Genomic DNA, 16,331 nt, shown 5'->3' with positions numbered 1-16,331 from the left:
CAAGAGGGGTTCCAGTCTTCTTTCTCAAAGCTCAGACTAACTATACCTCTTTTTTTCCAGAATGGACGATTCCTACTGCCTGTCAGCTCTGCGTTCCCCTTTCTATCCAATTCCAACACCTGGTTCACTCCCACCCCTTCATCCATCAGCAATGCACCTCCACCTGTCTGGAATGAGATACCCCACTGAACTGTCTCATTCATCTCTCTCTGCGCTTCAGTCTGAACGCATCTCCAGCTTGACTGCAGAAAGGTATAGGAATATCTTGACTTAGTGCAATATGGAGGAATTGACTTTTGCCTCCCTTTGGGTTTGCTTAATCAACTCTGTTCTTTTGGTTTTTGAAGGTTGCAAATGGATGAAGAATTGCGGCAGCGGGAACGAGAGAAGGAACGAGAACGGGAAGCTGACCGGGAGCGAGAGAGGGAGCGGGAGAGGGAACGAGAGCGAGAGAAAGAGCTAGAACGGGAACGCGAAAAAGAGAGGGAAAGGGAACGGGAACGGGAGCTGGAGCAGCAGCGAGAGAGAGCCCGGGAGAAGGAACAGAATATTGTCAAAGCCATGGAGGTCCCTTTCCTACCTGTGTCGTCAGAATTACACGGGCTGAGGAGCCATCTGCCAGAAGAACGTGTCAAACCGACTGAACAGCTAACGCCAAACCGAGCAGGTAATCCTGAGGCAGCATTTAGAGCTGCTTTCCTTTGAAAACCTATTTATCTGGATATGACTCAGCCAACAAAAATCTGACATTCTGCCCATAGGCCTGCCCATAAATAAGGCCTTAAGTAAATCTGAGCTGCCTACTTGTGGGTCATAGGAATAATGACAGTTCTTGATCCCGTTGTGGTCCCATCTCTGGTTCTGTTCACAAGGTCGCTCATGGTGTGATCTGACAGTTTAATATGTGTCTTCCCACACAGACTGTTGCAGCATCCAACCATTTAGCTTATTGTCAGTTTCACTGTAAAACTTAGTCGCTAATCATGACAGAACCCTAACAGTTTATATCTTACGTCGGTGTTTATGTTTTCTGTATTCTATACATCTGTGAGCTTGCCCATCAGGTTTGGAACCCTGTTTCCACTGCATAATTAGACACTAGGATACTGTGTGCGTGCATGTTTAAATTACTTTAAAAAACCAAATACACATGGCATATTTTTAGCCCCGAATTCTATGGAGAAACACTTATAAATATGTTGCCAGTTTCTAGGAAAGTCTCTCAAGCAAGCTGAGGGCTTCCAGTGGCTCTTCTGCCTTTTGCAGATCTCTGATTCTCTTTTATGGCTACCCTAGTCTGACACAGCAGCCATCTAATGTCAGTGTCTCTCTCTGTTATTTTCTGCAGAACATTCTTTTATTGTACTGGCTTTGCCCAGTTTAATCTTGGGAACAGAGTAAAATAAATATGTACAAGTTCACGTGAACCATTAATTCTGCAGACAGTATGTGGCTATCAGTGTGGGAGTGGAGTCCTTACATGATAGCATTGTTTACCATTGCTGCATCTTCAGAATTACTGGACAGGTTGGGAAGGCAAGAGACACTATTGGTATGGCATTCATTTTAAAGCAGACCTGTAGATTCACACATCAGAAGAGTAATCCCTGTGCCCTGCATTTTAGAGGCTGTTCTGGCCTTGTAAGAACAATTGAAGAATAGTACTGTCACCTGTGCTGACCTGCTCTTTTAAAGTGAGCATTGCAAGTTGACTTGTCCCAAGAAGTGTCAGCACCAATGTAGGCACAGGCATTATAAGGGTGACATTGCTCCCATTTATTTTGCTGCCACCAACCAATTCACCAGGTGCCCCCTGAGCAAAGAGCAGCATTCCAGTGCTAACTGCAGCCTGATACGTGTGTCGCCACTGAGAATTTACCTTGTTTTTTCTTGCAGAGAAACCCAAGGATTCTTCTGCCATCCAGACCCCCAAGCCAGTCCAACATCCTTTGCATCAATCATCTACTCCTCACCATCCTGTGCCCAGCCTCATTTCCAGCCACAGTATCTTCCCCTTGCCTGGAAGCAGTGCAGCCACAGCACTTCTCATCCAACGCACCAACGAGGAAGAGAAGTGGCTGGCACGGCAGAGACGGCTGCGGCAGGAGAAGGAGGATCGCCAGTCCCAGGTGTCAGAGTTTCGGCAGCAGGTGCTGGAGCAGCATTTGGACATTGGGCGCCCATCAACCCAAATGGAAGCAGAGCATCGGCCAGAGAACCCCAGGTAATGCTTGAACTTCTTTATAAGTGGACTGCCTTGGCCTTTTGAGAGAAAGAAATGTTGCTAGGTTATTCTGTGTCCTCATCTGATTTGTGGGGCTGCAGAGCACTGAAATAACCGTCCCAGCTGAGGTAGGTTCATTGTAGGGACAGGCCGCCTTCCATTGGAGGATTGATGGCTCAGAAGGATAAAGAAGAAGAAGAAGAGAGTTGGTTTTTATATGCCGACTTTCTCTACAAGGAAGCCTCAAACTGGCTTATAATCTCCTTCCTTTCCCCTCCCCACAACAGACACCCTGTGAGGTAGGTGGGGCTGAGAGAGTGTGACTAGCCCAAGGTCACCCAGCTGGCTTCATGTGTAAAGGTAAAGGTCACCTGTGCAAGCACTGGGTCATTCCTGACCCACGGGGTGATGTCACATCCCGACGTTTACTAGGCAGACTTTGTTTACGAGGTGGTTTGCCAGTGCCTTCCCCAGTCATCTTCCCTTTACCCCCAACAAGCTGGGTACTCATTTTACTAACCTCGGAAGAATGGAAGGCTGAGACAACCTTGAGCCGGCTACCTGAAACCAACTTCCATCGGGATCTAACTCGTCGTGAGCAGAGCTTGGACTGCAGTACTGCAGCTTACCACTCTGTGCCACGGGGCTTCATGTGTAGGAGTGGGGAGTTCTCCAGATTAGCCTCCGCCACTCACATGGAGGAGTGGGGAATCAAACCCGGTTCTCCAGATCCGAGTTCACCACTCCAAACCACCGCTCTTAGCCACTACACCATGCTGGCTCTCCCAAACAAGGCCCAAAGTCTTCATCTGGCTCCACTCAATCTGGATTTCGATGGGCATGAGCTAATGCCATCTGACAGCTGCTTGGAAGCTTGGGCAGAATGAGCATGGGTGGCCTCCATCCAGCTGATTGTGACCAGGTGTCACTGAGGCGGTTGTCACTAATTGCTGCCATCGTTGGCAGATGGAGCGAGGACTGGGCCTTCGAGATTTCTAGATCTGAATGGGTTACAGCACTGCTGGCATCACCGCTTCCTGGCCTCAACTGTGTACACTAGGAAGGGGTGTGTTAGAAAGTCCACAGTTGACTTTTAGAGCTTTATTGCCAGCTTGGCTAATAGCAAGATGATTGCTCTTGAACAAGACAGGAGTCTCTCCAACCTCACAGATGCAAGTTTTTGTAAGTGGGCCAGGAGCCTCGATTTCCGCCATCGGGGGACCTGATGCAGAAACAGCGTGAATAATAGTGTCTCTCCATCTCTGTTCTGGGCATGATGTGAAAAGCAGCAAATTTTCAAGTGGGTGGCAGAGAAAAAAGCTGCAGCTGTATGGCCAAAAAATTCAAAATCTCAGTGAATGCCTGCTCCTGTCTTGCTTGTGTGTTTGGATGGGATTTGGTATATCACGTCTTGCTCGGTTGCCAAGAATACACTTAAGCAAGACAGACTCAAATCATCCCTTTGGCTCTGCTGTTGGATCCAATCGTTGGTTTGGAGTATCAAGGGAGGAGCTAATCAGGTATAATGAGTGGGACTGCTGGCCCACATGGATAGTGTCAGATTCTCATTTTGTTGTCCTCTTTTGTAGTGGGTTCAGCACACACACACCCCAGAGCAGGGTAGCCCCTAATAAACATGCTGAGGAGGGGCTTGGGCTGCTTATTCAAAAAGCTACAATCCAGCAGCTGCTAATCCGTTGCACCTGGATAATGGAAGTAGTGCTGCAGAAGTGACAGCCATAGGAGAGCTGTTAAAGGACTGTAGTAGATCAACAAAAGGACAAATGTTTGTTCTCTCCTGTCGGCCTCAACCCCCTAGGGCTGCCAGACACTGCCGGGCAACCAGCAAGAGTCAGGTGAGGAGCAGAGACATGGCGGGGGGCACCAATGTGCCGACAGCATGACATCATTTCGGGGGGGGGGGGAGGACCCAGAAGTGGTATACGTCCTCTCTAGGAATTACTGGAAACTCTATGGTAAGGTTAGAGTTTCTTCCATTTCCTAGAGGATTAACGTCACTTCTGGGTTTTTCCTGGAAGTGACGTCATGCCTTTGGCCCAACAGTAATGTTTCTGTTTTTCTTCTGCTGCTGCTTCGAGTGGTAGCAGGAAGAGCAGGTTGCTGCCTGGAAACGCTACCCCCAACTATGCTACCTATTGAAGATATTTTAGTTCAGTTTTTAAAGTGCATTTGTAAATTGTATTGATTTTTTCCCAATAAATTATTTTAATTGTGTCGAAGTGATTATTATTGTTTTGTGTATATCATAACACTTCAGGTGCTGCTGTGGCTGCACAGAACTGGTACAGAAATGCTAAATAACCAGCAAATAATAAAATATCCTTCAGGAGCTTAGTTGGGGCCAATCATACTGGCCTCTTTTCAAGATTTCTTAACCCCACAACTTGCGCTTGACCCTTCCACAGTTCCATATCACTTGGGTTACAGACTGGAGGCAGCCATTGGAACTTGATGATCCGCTCAGTGGAGCTCTGGAGTGAATAAATTGTGCCAGGCTCAGCTCTAGAGTACGCAGCATTTATCCTGCTAGCAGTTCTATTCCTTTTACAAGTCATATAAGAAGTATTTTATGGTGTCACTCCCTTTGCACCCTTATGGCTTATTTTCCAGTGTTTTCCTCATTTTGCAGAGCTTGTTTCAAGTGTGTAATTGACTAAAAGTAGAGTTACCTGTTTGGATAATGGTACAAGGGCACAAACAGCACCACCCCACATCCTAGTATAAACAGTGACAGCACAAGTCAAGTAAGCGAGATCCCTAAGCTAGCACTGAGTATTTAAAAATGTCAGTGTTTAGGATCATTCAGATTGCTACAGTGTTTCAATCATATTTCACAATGTAGTCAGAATTACAATAAATGCAGCAAAGATTTGTGGGCGGGACAGAGCAGATATGGGACATTTAATATTTCCAATAACAGTCCAGGTTTGGGTGCTGATAAAACATTAATCATCTTGGAGCAAATCAATAAGGCATACTGCAAAATAATGGTCAGAAAGGGCTAGTGTTTGCCATCATTTGACCTATATTGTACAAGAACTAAGCGCTTGTATCAGAAGAACATCAGTTTGCAAGCTCACAGCTTGAGTAATTTATCTGAAATACATAGCAAAAAGCTTTTAAATAACCAGCTAGGCTATTCAGGAGAAAATTGGCTTGGTTAACTGTTAAAGGAAGCTACATTTAGAATCTATCAGGCTGATCAAGTATCAACTACTGTGAAACATTTCCCCACAAGCAGAGCTGTGCCAAAAGTGAAGTTGTGCATGTAGGGAAAAGCAGTCTGCTTACCTTTAACTTGTTCTTCAAGTGGTCATCGGTACATTCACACTGATGGGCTTTGCACCTGTTCAGAGCTACATTGTGGAAACTTCTACAGCTTAACTTTATGCACAAAAATCCTCTCTCCTCAGAGATGCAGCTCAGACTGTGCGTGCCCACCTTCTCACTCAGTTCTTTTTCAGCTGCTGTAGCTCGAGCCTCACCCACTTCCACCGCCTCCCTTGGTGGTTTAACCTTTGCTTTCCACCCATGCGGTCTCCTTCCCACCTGTAACCAATGCAACCTACTGTGCAGTAGCCTTCCCCATATTTTCCTAGGGATTCATTGGCTATGTGTCTCAGAAAAACCTCAAATTAAAAGGATTTTGACAAGGCGCCTTTGACAAGGTGATATCAAAACAGTAACCAGCTGGTGCTAAGATCATGGCACCTGCCACTGCCATACAAGCACCATGCATGGCTCCAGGGTAACTCTGTAACTGGAGGCTAGTACACATATGAATGCATGAAGCTGCCTTATACTGACTCAGACGCTTGGTCCACCAAAGTCAGTATTGTCTACTCAGACTGGCAGCGGCTCTCTGGCTGAGGTCTTTCACATCACCTACTTGCCTAGTCCCTTTAACTGGAGATGCCAGGGATTGAATCTGGGACCTTCTGCACACCAAGCAGATGCTCTACCACTGAGCCATAGCCTTTCAAAGAGTCAGGCCTCTTCAGTGAGAAAGCTGATGGAACACTTGAGAGAGTCACACCGTATCCTGCACAGGGGCCAGAAAGAAGTTACCATTGATACTGATGTCCACAGTGCCACCTTACTTGGGGTCCCCGCTGTATTTTGTAAGTGCTTCCAATTTCCCCTTGTATTTTTACAGACGGAGGGTTACCCAGTCTGTACTCAGCTGTGAAGCTCATGAAAAGCCTTGAGGAAGTCAGTAGGGCTCTTGGAGAGTTGTAAGGATGGATCAATTTAAGCGCTGAGGCAATTCATGTGCAGGAGGATGGAGGATGTGAAAGTGAAGAATACTAATAAGCACAGTAGTGTTGGCAAGCGTGTTTGTTTCATGCCCCTTACCCTTATCTGACTGCAGTTTGCTTACAAACCACAAGGTGTCACTCCATCCCCAGTCCCAGACTTCCTGGTATCTTCGAAGTCAAGCCTGCAAGGGTTCTGGCCAAGACCGCCTTCACACATGCACACATTCATTTGTTTATTATGGATTACACAGAATAAGTCAATACAATCAACAGGGTGGGACATCCGGACAATGCAATAGGGTTTGAATTGTAGAAATCTGGAAACCAACCAGAGATGAAGCACAACATAAGTATTGACATGTTAATTGAAGGCAAAAATTACGTACTAGAAACATACTTACAGCAACAATAGTAAGAACTGTACACAGTGGTATAGTCTACAGTCCTTACCCCTTTACCTCAAACTTCTTTTTGAACCATATTGTTATAGTGCAGCCCTATTTTCTGTGCAAAAAGCTCTCTTGAATAATTCGGTTTCGCAAAGCTTGTGGAAGGCCAGGAGGGTGGGAGTCTTCCTGACCACATCAAGCAGGCCATTCCATACGTTCGGGGCCACAACAGAGAATGCATGTATATACCCCTTTCCAAGCCTCCTCCAATAGATAGCTTTATAGCCCTAGGGTAGTCCTTCTGTTTTACTATCTTACTACATAAGACTTGCTTAGGTACAGGTCAGAGAAAAATATTTCACTGTGTGGAAACTATGGAGTACAGGGACTTTAATACACAAAAGATGGAAATGGCAGATATGAGATAATAAAATAGCAAATTGTGGCAATTAATACTACATTCTTTAACCACAAGTTGAAAGGATACTAGGAAAAAGGCTACAGAGTGTTCTACATTCTGGGAAGAGAATTGCAAAGTCCTCCAGGAGCAATGCAAAGTGCTTGTTTGTTCTTGCACGCTCTCTTAATTCTTGCATGTTCATTCTTTCTGCAGATTGGGACCAAATTGCCCTGAACCAAGCAACCGAGACCAACAGCAGCATTTTGGAGGGCCGCCTCCACTCATCTCCCCAAAGCCTCAGCACCATACTGTCCCAACGTCTCTTTGGAACCCGGTCTCTTTAATGGATAACACCACTGTGCCCCGAAGAATACAAGAGAGTCACTCTCTCCAAGGCCATACCACCCAATATGAGCCTAGCCGGAAAGCCACCCCCCTTGTGAAGGTAGAACGGGTCTACTGTTCAGAGAAACTGGAGGAAGGGCCCAGGAAAAGAGAAGCCCTGGACAAGTACCAGCCAGCCAGGGAGTCTGGGGGATCGGATCACGGCAGTTTTTCCCATGGGCCATTCTTAGCGGAACTAGAGAAATCCACACAGACTATTTTGAACCAGCAGAGGACATCGCTCTCTCAGAGTGGACAGTTTGCTGACATCAGCTTGAACAGCAAGCCTGGTTCGCCCTACAGGCATCCATTATCCAGGGGCTATGACCCCATGTATGTTTATGACGAATTCTTGCAACAGCACCGCAAGCTGGTCAGCAAACTGGATCTGGAAGAGAAGAGGCGGAGAGAAGCTCAGGAAAAAGGTCAGTACTTGAAAAGATCTGTAGCATCTCCACCCTTGATATGTGCCAGCAAAGGGAAATACTGTATGGGACAACCATAGAGGCACTAAATAAAGTAATTGCAAAAAGTGCAAATGCAAGTGCTAGAAAGTTCTCCAGGGCTACCTTCAGTTGCCCTGGGCAGGCAGAGGGAGTTTCAACAGAAGTACCTGGAGTCCCTGCAAAATATGCTGTTTTGCACCAGCAAACTTGATACCTGCTTTATATTCCACTATAGAGAGGGAGGCTATGGGTAGTGGGAGGGGACAGGAGTAGCTGTCAGTCAGTTCATGCCGAAGCAGCTCAGACTTTGCTAGCCCCAAACTGTGATGCCTTCTGGCAGGGCGTAGATGTTAAAGAAGATGTTTATTTTTTAAGTGGCCCAGCAGTGCAAACTTTCTGGCAAGTAAAGTGGATTGAGACTTTTTAAATGGAAATGTCAGAATTCCTTGAAGTAGACTTGGACAACCACTTTTATCCGATTTGTTTGCTTGTTCCCACCCAGTGATTCCCACGTGGTACTGGGAGGCTTGTCTCAGTAATTTCTGGAGCTATTATTGCAAACCTCATATTGCTAGAATCCATCGCACACCTGATCTTCTCAGGCAACCCACTATCAAGGCTGCTGGAAAGACATCCCCTCCCTTATAGGGGGAACTTTGAGGATCAAAGATGGAATAAGCATAGGGATTGCATGCTTTACTTTATCAGGGTCTGAGTCCCTCCATATTAAAGAACATTTTCCTTGATCGTTAAAAGATTCTGCAGTCTCTAGAGCTGGGATTTTGTGTGTTGATTTGCCTGAAGGATCTGTAGTTTCATTATCTTTCTTGCATTCATCTTACAACTGAATTTGTAATGCCAGGCAAGATTATTAAATAAGGGGAAACTAGCCTTTGGTTTTTACCAAGCTCTGGTAGTTGGGGGAGGGGGTCATGTCTTTCAGGAAACTAATTGAACCTCCTACCTTAGCAGGCCATTCACTATCTACAGATTGCCTTGAACACCCAATCCAAGCTGCTCTGTAAATCCTGCCTTGAAGATAGGACCAATTAATAAATGATGAACGGAGACTAATAAAGGCGCTTTAAATATTAATCAGAATGTACAACCAGGATGGGATTAGCAGAGGGGAGGAAAGCAAAGTGCTTAGTGGGAGGGTTGAGGGAATTTTGAATACAGACTCCAAGGTTTCCATTGTATGAGGCAGTAGATGTCTGTTCATGGCCGCTCTTCAGGCATCGGCCAGGTTTGCATTGTCTGCTTTGCACATTCCTCTTACTGTACCTGCCCCTTAACCCTTTTGTGCCAGTGAGGCAGCTAACAACATGGGTAGCTGCTGTTCCACTGTGCAGATGAACCTGATCCCCTATGGTACTGGGTACTATGCCAGAAGACTGCAGAGGCTGCTCCTGTGATGCACAGATGCTGCCACCACAAAGATCATGAAGCGTGAAGGAACTGAATCTCCAAGTCTGGCTCACGGGGCTGTGCAGAACTATGAGGAGCCCAGGCCTTATCATTAGCACCCCACCATGTTCATCTGACTTGTGCCTCCTGGCTGCCGCATGCAAAAAGGCAGCCTGGTGTCTCTCTGTTCACAGGGCTTCAGCATCCTACGGAGGAGTTTCAAAACATAAGCGAGCTCACAGCTGCTGTCTCTTTGTAGGTGCAAGATGCGGCAACCTTACATCTGAGTGACCACAGTAAAAAAATTGTTACTACTGTGCAAGCCAGAGTTGCCTCTCTTCAGCTTTTCCTTTCCATTATTTTTTTCTGAGCAAATAGGTTCTGCTTTGTATAATTTTTTTCTCTTGCAGAATCTGAAATCCTTTGAGCAGAATACCCCCAATCCTGTGTAAGGCTGTGTGCCTTTTATTCTATAGCAATTTATTTTCTTCCCTGCAGAATAGACCCAGGCAACATAATCTGCTTCCCTTGTCCATATGTCACCTGGCTCTGCCTGTGCTCTTCTGGTAACACAGAACGGTGATGGTAATTTGATCATTAATTTTGCAATAAGGCCTAGTTTTCCAGGTGAAGTACATCCCATTGTGAGATCCCATCTCTTAGCCAGAGAGACTGAAAGAACCAGTGGTGTCTGGCAGTGTTGAGTTAAAGGAACACTATTTCACCTTTTTGCCTGTTCCACCTTGTGCGTACAGGTTATTATTATGATCTGGATGACTCCTATGATGAGAGCGACGAAGAGGAAGTACGGGCCCACTTGCGATGTGTCGCAGAGCAACCACCATTGAAGTTGGACACCTCCTCAGAAGTAAGTCCATCTCTTCCCCCATGCTAATGGAAAAAGCATTCTGGTCCACAATTGCTTATTCAAAGCCTCAGGCACCACGCAAAAACTGCATGAGCTGACGTCTTATTGAATGGCCTGCTCTAAAGTGATGCTGCCTTTTGGAATCAAGCGAAAAGCTAACTTTGCTACATGGTGCTGTTCTCCATCTCTTAATGCACCATATGCTGGATTTGAAAATCATTAACCAGTTAAGCAGCAAGGAGAAGTGATTTGTTCAGTACCTCACGGTAAATCTGCATTTGTGCTGTAAGCCTGGATCCTTCCAGCTGGTATCCAGATTCAATCCTACTTGAACTACATTCTGCTTCCTTTTGTTGGTTGCCTGAATATTGCCAAACATTTTGGTAGGCCGTTAATGGATTTGTGTACTGGAAGGAACCAGTGTTATAGTTTCCTTTCCAAAATGATTGTTTCTGGTGGCTTCTTTCAAAAGCAGTCATCTCAAGAACACTGTATCTGTTACAATTAGCACAGGTTGATGTGCACTTTAAGGGGGAAACCCCCTGATGAAGTTTCTTCCTTTGTTTTGCTCATTCAGAAACTGGAATTCTTGCAACTTTTTGGACTGACCACTCAACAACAGAAGGAGGAGCTGCTGACTCAAAAACGAAGGAAAAGGCGGAGAATGCTGCGAGAAAGAAGCCCCTCTCCACCAACCGTGCAGAATAAACGCCGGACACCATCTCCCCGTTTTGTGCTCTCAACACGTTACAGCCCTGATGAAATGAACAACAGTCCAAATTTTGAGGAGAAAAAGCGGTTCCTCACTACTTTCAATTTAACTCACATCTGCGTTGAGAAAAGAAAAGGTATGTCTTCACTTACAGGGGTGGGGATGTAGATCTTTCCATGAAATCAGGGGGTGAGATCTCACTGTGGCCACAGAGTTCAACGGACATATGAAGCTTCTGAGATCTGACAAAATCAGGCTAGCCTGGGCCTATCCAGCACAGATGATAATAGTGGCCTACTTTATAGGACAGCTGTAAGATCTACAGTAGTGGCATATGTAAAGCACTTTGAACCCTTAAGAAAATTCCTACTACTCACTGGATAAAGTTTACTTTTTTATTTGTTTAAGTATATACCCCACCTTTCCTTTTGGCTCCGGTTTATAGCCTTCCTCCAAATTAAGTAGCTCTTCCATTGGAGGAAGGCTGCTTGGAGGATGGTTGGATCCACCCCACTGAAAGGTATTAGAGTGCTTGTCAAGAGTCCAAATCAAAAGGTGATAAATAGGTTTTACTAGCACAAGCCAGAAGAAGAGGGTACTTCCCTGGGCTGAGTGAGGAATAAAAGCCAGGCTTTGTCTCTGCTTCCCATCACACAGATAAAGAGAAACTGGTAGAGATGCTTCACGCCATGAAACAGAAAAGTGCCTCCACATCAGTGACAGTGAAAAGCTCACCACGGGACAGTCCTACCATTGCCCAGGCTGGTAAGTGGCCATGAATAGCAGCTGCATGATAGCAAGAAGTTGATGGTCTTAGGGCTCCTTCTGGCTGAAAGAAACCCCCGGTGGGCTTGATTTTCCTCTCTCAGTGACACGTTGTTAACAGAAGCATATTGGAGATGTGCAAATGTTGCATGGTGCTAGGGTTCTCCTTATTAGTCTGCCAAAGTAGAACATTTTGATTGCTCAATTTGAAGAAATGTTCAAAAATAATGCCCCTTGTACCTCATAGTGCCAGTACTTGCAAGAGGGACCATGTTGTATACAACTGCCTGTTCTGTTTTGGTGGCATTTAACTGAGGGATTTCATCTTTTTTTTAGCTGCATTTATGGTCTTCTGCTGGTTTGAGAACAATTTTATAAATATTATTTTAGGCTGTTGGATGTTGTTTTATGCTGCTATAAAGTTTTGTTTTAATATAGGGCATTCTTATGTTGAAGCAGGTCTCTGGAAAGGCACCCTATACATCGTGTGTAACAATAGGCATCTAAGGGCATTTTAGAGGGTTTTTGGAAGCATTCTTTGATTTTAGAGAACCATAATGCTTCCATGCTTATGTGTACCCCCAATTCAAACTAAGTTTCTGTTGCATTTCCTTCTGTTAGCTAATCAACATAAACTCAGTGGAAGAGCAAAGAGTAATTATATTTATTTTTCCCCAGATTTTGTGTTTAGCCATGAATTTCTCAAGAAAGGGCATTACACCAGAAAGCGCTGCTGTGTAAGCTCTCCATTACTCCAACTAATGTTGTTGTTTGTTTTTCTTTGCCAAAGAGCCACAAGTGCAGCAAACTGCTGTGGAATCAGATAAACCGGTCGGCATCGCTGCTGCTTCTCTGCCAGAGACTCAGAAGACAGCTGAGCCCAGCAGAATAGAACAGCTGAGACCGCATGAGCTTCAGAGAGCCAAGGAGACTATTCCTGTCTCAGTTGAGAAGCCCAAGTTGAGTGATGGGCACACAGCCAAGAAAAGTCTGAGCATCCTCAACTACGTCCGGGGCCCTTTGCCCAAAGACATTCCTGTGCCGCTGTCGCACAGTATGAATGGGAAGAACAAGCCATGGGAGCCCTTTATAGCTGAGGAGTTTGCACATCAGTTCCACGAGTCCGTTTTGCAGTCTACACAGAAAGCACTGCAGAAACACAAAGGTAAGGGAAATATGGGAAATAGTGAAATAATAGCATTGTGCTGGGTGACTGAGCAGGAAGGAAATTCACAAGACTTCAAATTATGGGTGCAGATTTAGAGCCTGGTTTTGATCTCCAAAGGAAGACATACCTCTGTTGCCAGAAGTTAGCTTCCATTTGCTTAAACTTTAGCCTTATATGTACAAATGCTGCATTGAGGCATACCAGCTTCATTTTGGATGTGCGAAGTGCAGATGAAGTAACCAGCTCAGCCAATTTGTGAATGCAAATGAAGTCTTCTGCGCATTCCATTTTTCAGTGCTCTCTGCAACCAAAGTTGCTTCAAATATACATTAAATAATCTGCTCAGTCAACAATGGTTTAGTCTGTTTCAGAGCACTCCAGAGAAAGAACAGAAACATGTTTTTGTTTTGTCTTTTTTTTTCACTTGGAAATTACCATTGTGGAATCATCAAAATCAGCGAAGTACCTGGTGTACTCCTAACACAAATACAGCATGCCTACCTAAATAAACTGTTATAATCATTGTCTCAAATGCTGTATACTGCTAGAGTAGCCTCAACAATTTTCAGTGGAAGGTAAGAAATGATAGCATCATGAAATACACTGAATATATCGCTCACTTAGTGAAAAGCTCATTAATTTCATCGGGCAGGAGTGCAGAATATAAAATTACTAGGGTGTACATGGCTTCTGCCAGTGGGAAACATAATAAAAAAATTAAGGCCACCAATAGGAGCAGCTGATCTAGTAGCTGAAGGTATGGCCCATAAATGTTTTCACTGACTGGCTCCAAGAGATAGTAAAATCCCCAGAAAAAATGGCTCTTGTGTTGAATAAGGAGCATTAATCTTCCTGATGTACCTTTCATTTGAAATAACATCTCCAACAGAAATTGTTAAAAGTGCTAATGTCTTTTTAGGCAGACCTGTTTTGAAAGAAGTGGTATTGAATTTGTCAGGTTGACCAGCTGGGGTCCTAGATTGGAGGTTGACCAGCTGGAGTCCTAGACCCCTGTCTGCATCTGACTTTTACTTTGACCTTGAGAAATGCTTTTTCTTTGTCTTCCTGAGTACTCATTTCTTCCCTCTTCATGTTCTGTTCTTCCCATGAGTTCTTTCCCATCATGTTTGTTTTTGCTTTGAGTGACTCTTAACTGTTCTTAACATTCGATGCCTCCTGAAGCCTGCTTTATCTTCATTAGCCTGTTACAGAAGCTGGTTGTTAATTTTTGAATAAATGTGACTTTTTGGCATTTCTCTGTACCTGAGAAGTCCCTTGAGTATGTAGAAACCTTGTCTGCGGGGGAGCACAGGCAGAACAATGTTCTTGCAGTCTTCCTGGGTTTTTTTGGCTTTCTAGAGGTAGTTGGTTGGCACTGTGTGAACAGGATGCTGGAGTGGATCAGCCTTTGGTCTGATCCGGCATACCAGCGTGGTGTACTGGGAGCCAGCATGGTGTAGTGGTTAAGAACGGTGGTTTGGAGTGGTGGAGTCTGATCTGGAGAAGAGGGTTTGATTCCCCACTCCTCCACATGAGCTGCGGAGGCTAATCTGGGGAACTGGATTTGTTTCCCTGCTCCTACACACAAAGCCAGCTGGGTGACCTTGGGCAAGTCATTTTCTCTCAGTTCCACCTACCTCACAGGGGAGGGGAAGGTGATTGTAAGCCAGTTTGATTCTCCCTTAAGTGGCAGAGAAAGTCAGCATATAAAAACCAACTCTTCTTCTTTTTCTTCTTATGTAGGTGACCTGGATTTTTCTTTCTTTGTGGTTGACACAAGCTACCCACTTTACTGTCAGATATAGTAATGATAATTGTATGGAGGCACATAATATGTAGATGTTTTTCTCTTCTATGTTGGCTTCTAGGTAATGCAATGGCGCACACTGCAGAACATAACCACAAAGTTGATGCCTCCATTCATTATAACATTCCGGAGCTGCAGACCTCAACCTGGATCTCTCCGCCACAGCAGAATGGCCAGAAAGATTCCCAGCATAAGGGGTTCATCCCACAACAACATGACAAGGTCTCTGACTCTGAGGAAGAGGAGGATGAAGAAGAGGAAGAGGAAGATTACCCTAGACCCAAATGGCATGGGATTGAAGCCATCTTTGAAGCCTACCAGGAGCATATAGAAGGTAAGCGGTTAAAACGCTTAGGGTTGTTTAGCTTGGAAAGAAGGTGGCTGAGGTGAGACATGATAGAGGTCTATAAAATTATGCATGGTTTGGAGAGAGTGGACAGGGAGTTTTTCTCCTTCTCCCATAATACTAGAACATGGGGTCATCTGCTGAAGCTGGAGGGTGAGAGATTCAAAACAGATAAAAGGAAGTATTTTTTCACACAACGCTTAGTTAAATTGTGGAACTCCCTGCCCCAGGATGTGGTGATGGCTGCCAACTTGGAAGGCTTTAAGAGGAGAGTGGACATATTCATGGAGGAAAGGGGTATTCATGGCTATTAGTTAAAATGGATACTAATCATGCTGCATACCTATTCTCCCTAGTATCAGAGGAGCATGCCTATTATATTAGGTGCTGTGGAACACAGGCAGGATGGTGCTGCTGCTGCAGTCGTCTTGTTTGTGGCTTCCTAGAGGCACCTGGTTGGCCTGTGTGAACAGACTGCTGGACTACATGGACCTTGGTCTGATCCAGCAGGGCCTTTCTTATGTTCTTATGTAAGCTAAAGTGATGTAGAGGATCTTTTTTACTGTATTTCAGCCCAAGCGTGTTTTCACTAATAAACAGAAGAAAAGTTTAAGCAGGTGTTCTAAGCTTAGTCTTCAGCAGTTGCTCAAACGGCCTTTCAAAATCTTTGCTCTTGTAAGATCTTTCCTGCCTAGAACAATTTGTGATTAAGTATAATAGATGTTATTTTATAAAGTGATGCTGCATCTGGATTTAAAATTGTACTTTCAGCACAAGACCAAAATATTTCTTTTACCAGCTTTTAACTGAGGGGTTCAATCTTTTCCAGCTGTTTTTATGGTCTACTTCTAGGTTGAAGACTGTTCATATTAGACTGCTGATTTATGATTTATTGTATAATTCTATACCATGGGCTGCCTCAAGCAGGTCTCTAGAGAGGCTGTGTATCAGTTTTCTAAATAAAGTGTGTGTCATTATGGCCATAGTTATACTGCAAAGAAGAAAGTGCAGAGAAGCAAATTAACAAAGAGACTTAATAATTATTATAAAATATTGTTCAGATCCTTCCCCAACTAGATATCAGTGTAGTGCACAATAGAGACATACCAGGTACATGCACCACACTTGAGGCCAT

General features: G+C 44.7%; 1 protein-coding gene across 5 annotated transcripts in view; it reads left to right on the top strand.

Moving 5' to 3' along the window:
• The window catches only part of GSE1 (Gse1 coiled-coil protein), a 252,033-nt gene that overhangs the window by 233,869 nt on the left and 1,833 nt on the right, over positions 1–16,331 (top strand). For all 5 annotated transcript variants that reach the window (XM_056862203.1, XM_056862202.1, XM_056862200.1 and 2 more), the window contains 9 exons: positions 61–252; positions 348–667; positions 1,897–2,224; positions 7,507–8,102; positions 10,286–10,398; positions 10,976–11,246; positions 11,768–11,875; positions 12,666–13,040; positions 14,912–15,184. In XM_056862203.1, coding sequence (XP_056718181.1) covers positions 61–252; positions 348–667; positions 1,897–2,224; positions 7,507–8,102; positions 10,286–10,398; positions 10,976–11,246; positions 11,768–11,875; positions 12,666–13,040; positions 14,912–15,184 — 2,576 coding nt within the window. The remainder of the gene's footprint in view (positions 1–60; positions 253–347; positions 668–1,896; positions 2,225–7,506; positions 8,103–10,285; positions 10,399–10,975; positions 11,247–11,767; positions 11,876–12,665; positions 13,041–14,911; positions 15,185–16,331) is intronic.

The sequence above is a fragment of the Euleptes europaea genome, chromosome 17, assembly GCF_029931775.1.
Source record: "Euleptes europaea isolate rEulEur1 chromosome 17, rEulEur1.hap1, whole genome shotgun sequence".
In the NCBI taxonomy this organism is placed as follows: Eukaryota; Metazoa; Chordata; class Lepidosauria; order Squamata; family Sphaerodactylidae; genus Euleptes; species Euleptes europaea.
Note: the sequence above shows the minus strand (reverse complement) of the source record. Positions and strands in the feature narration are given on the sequence as shown.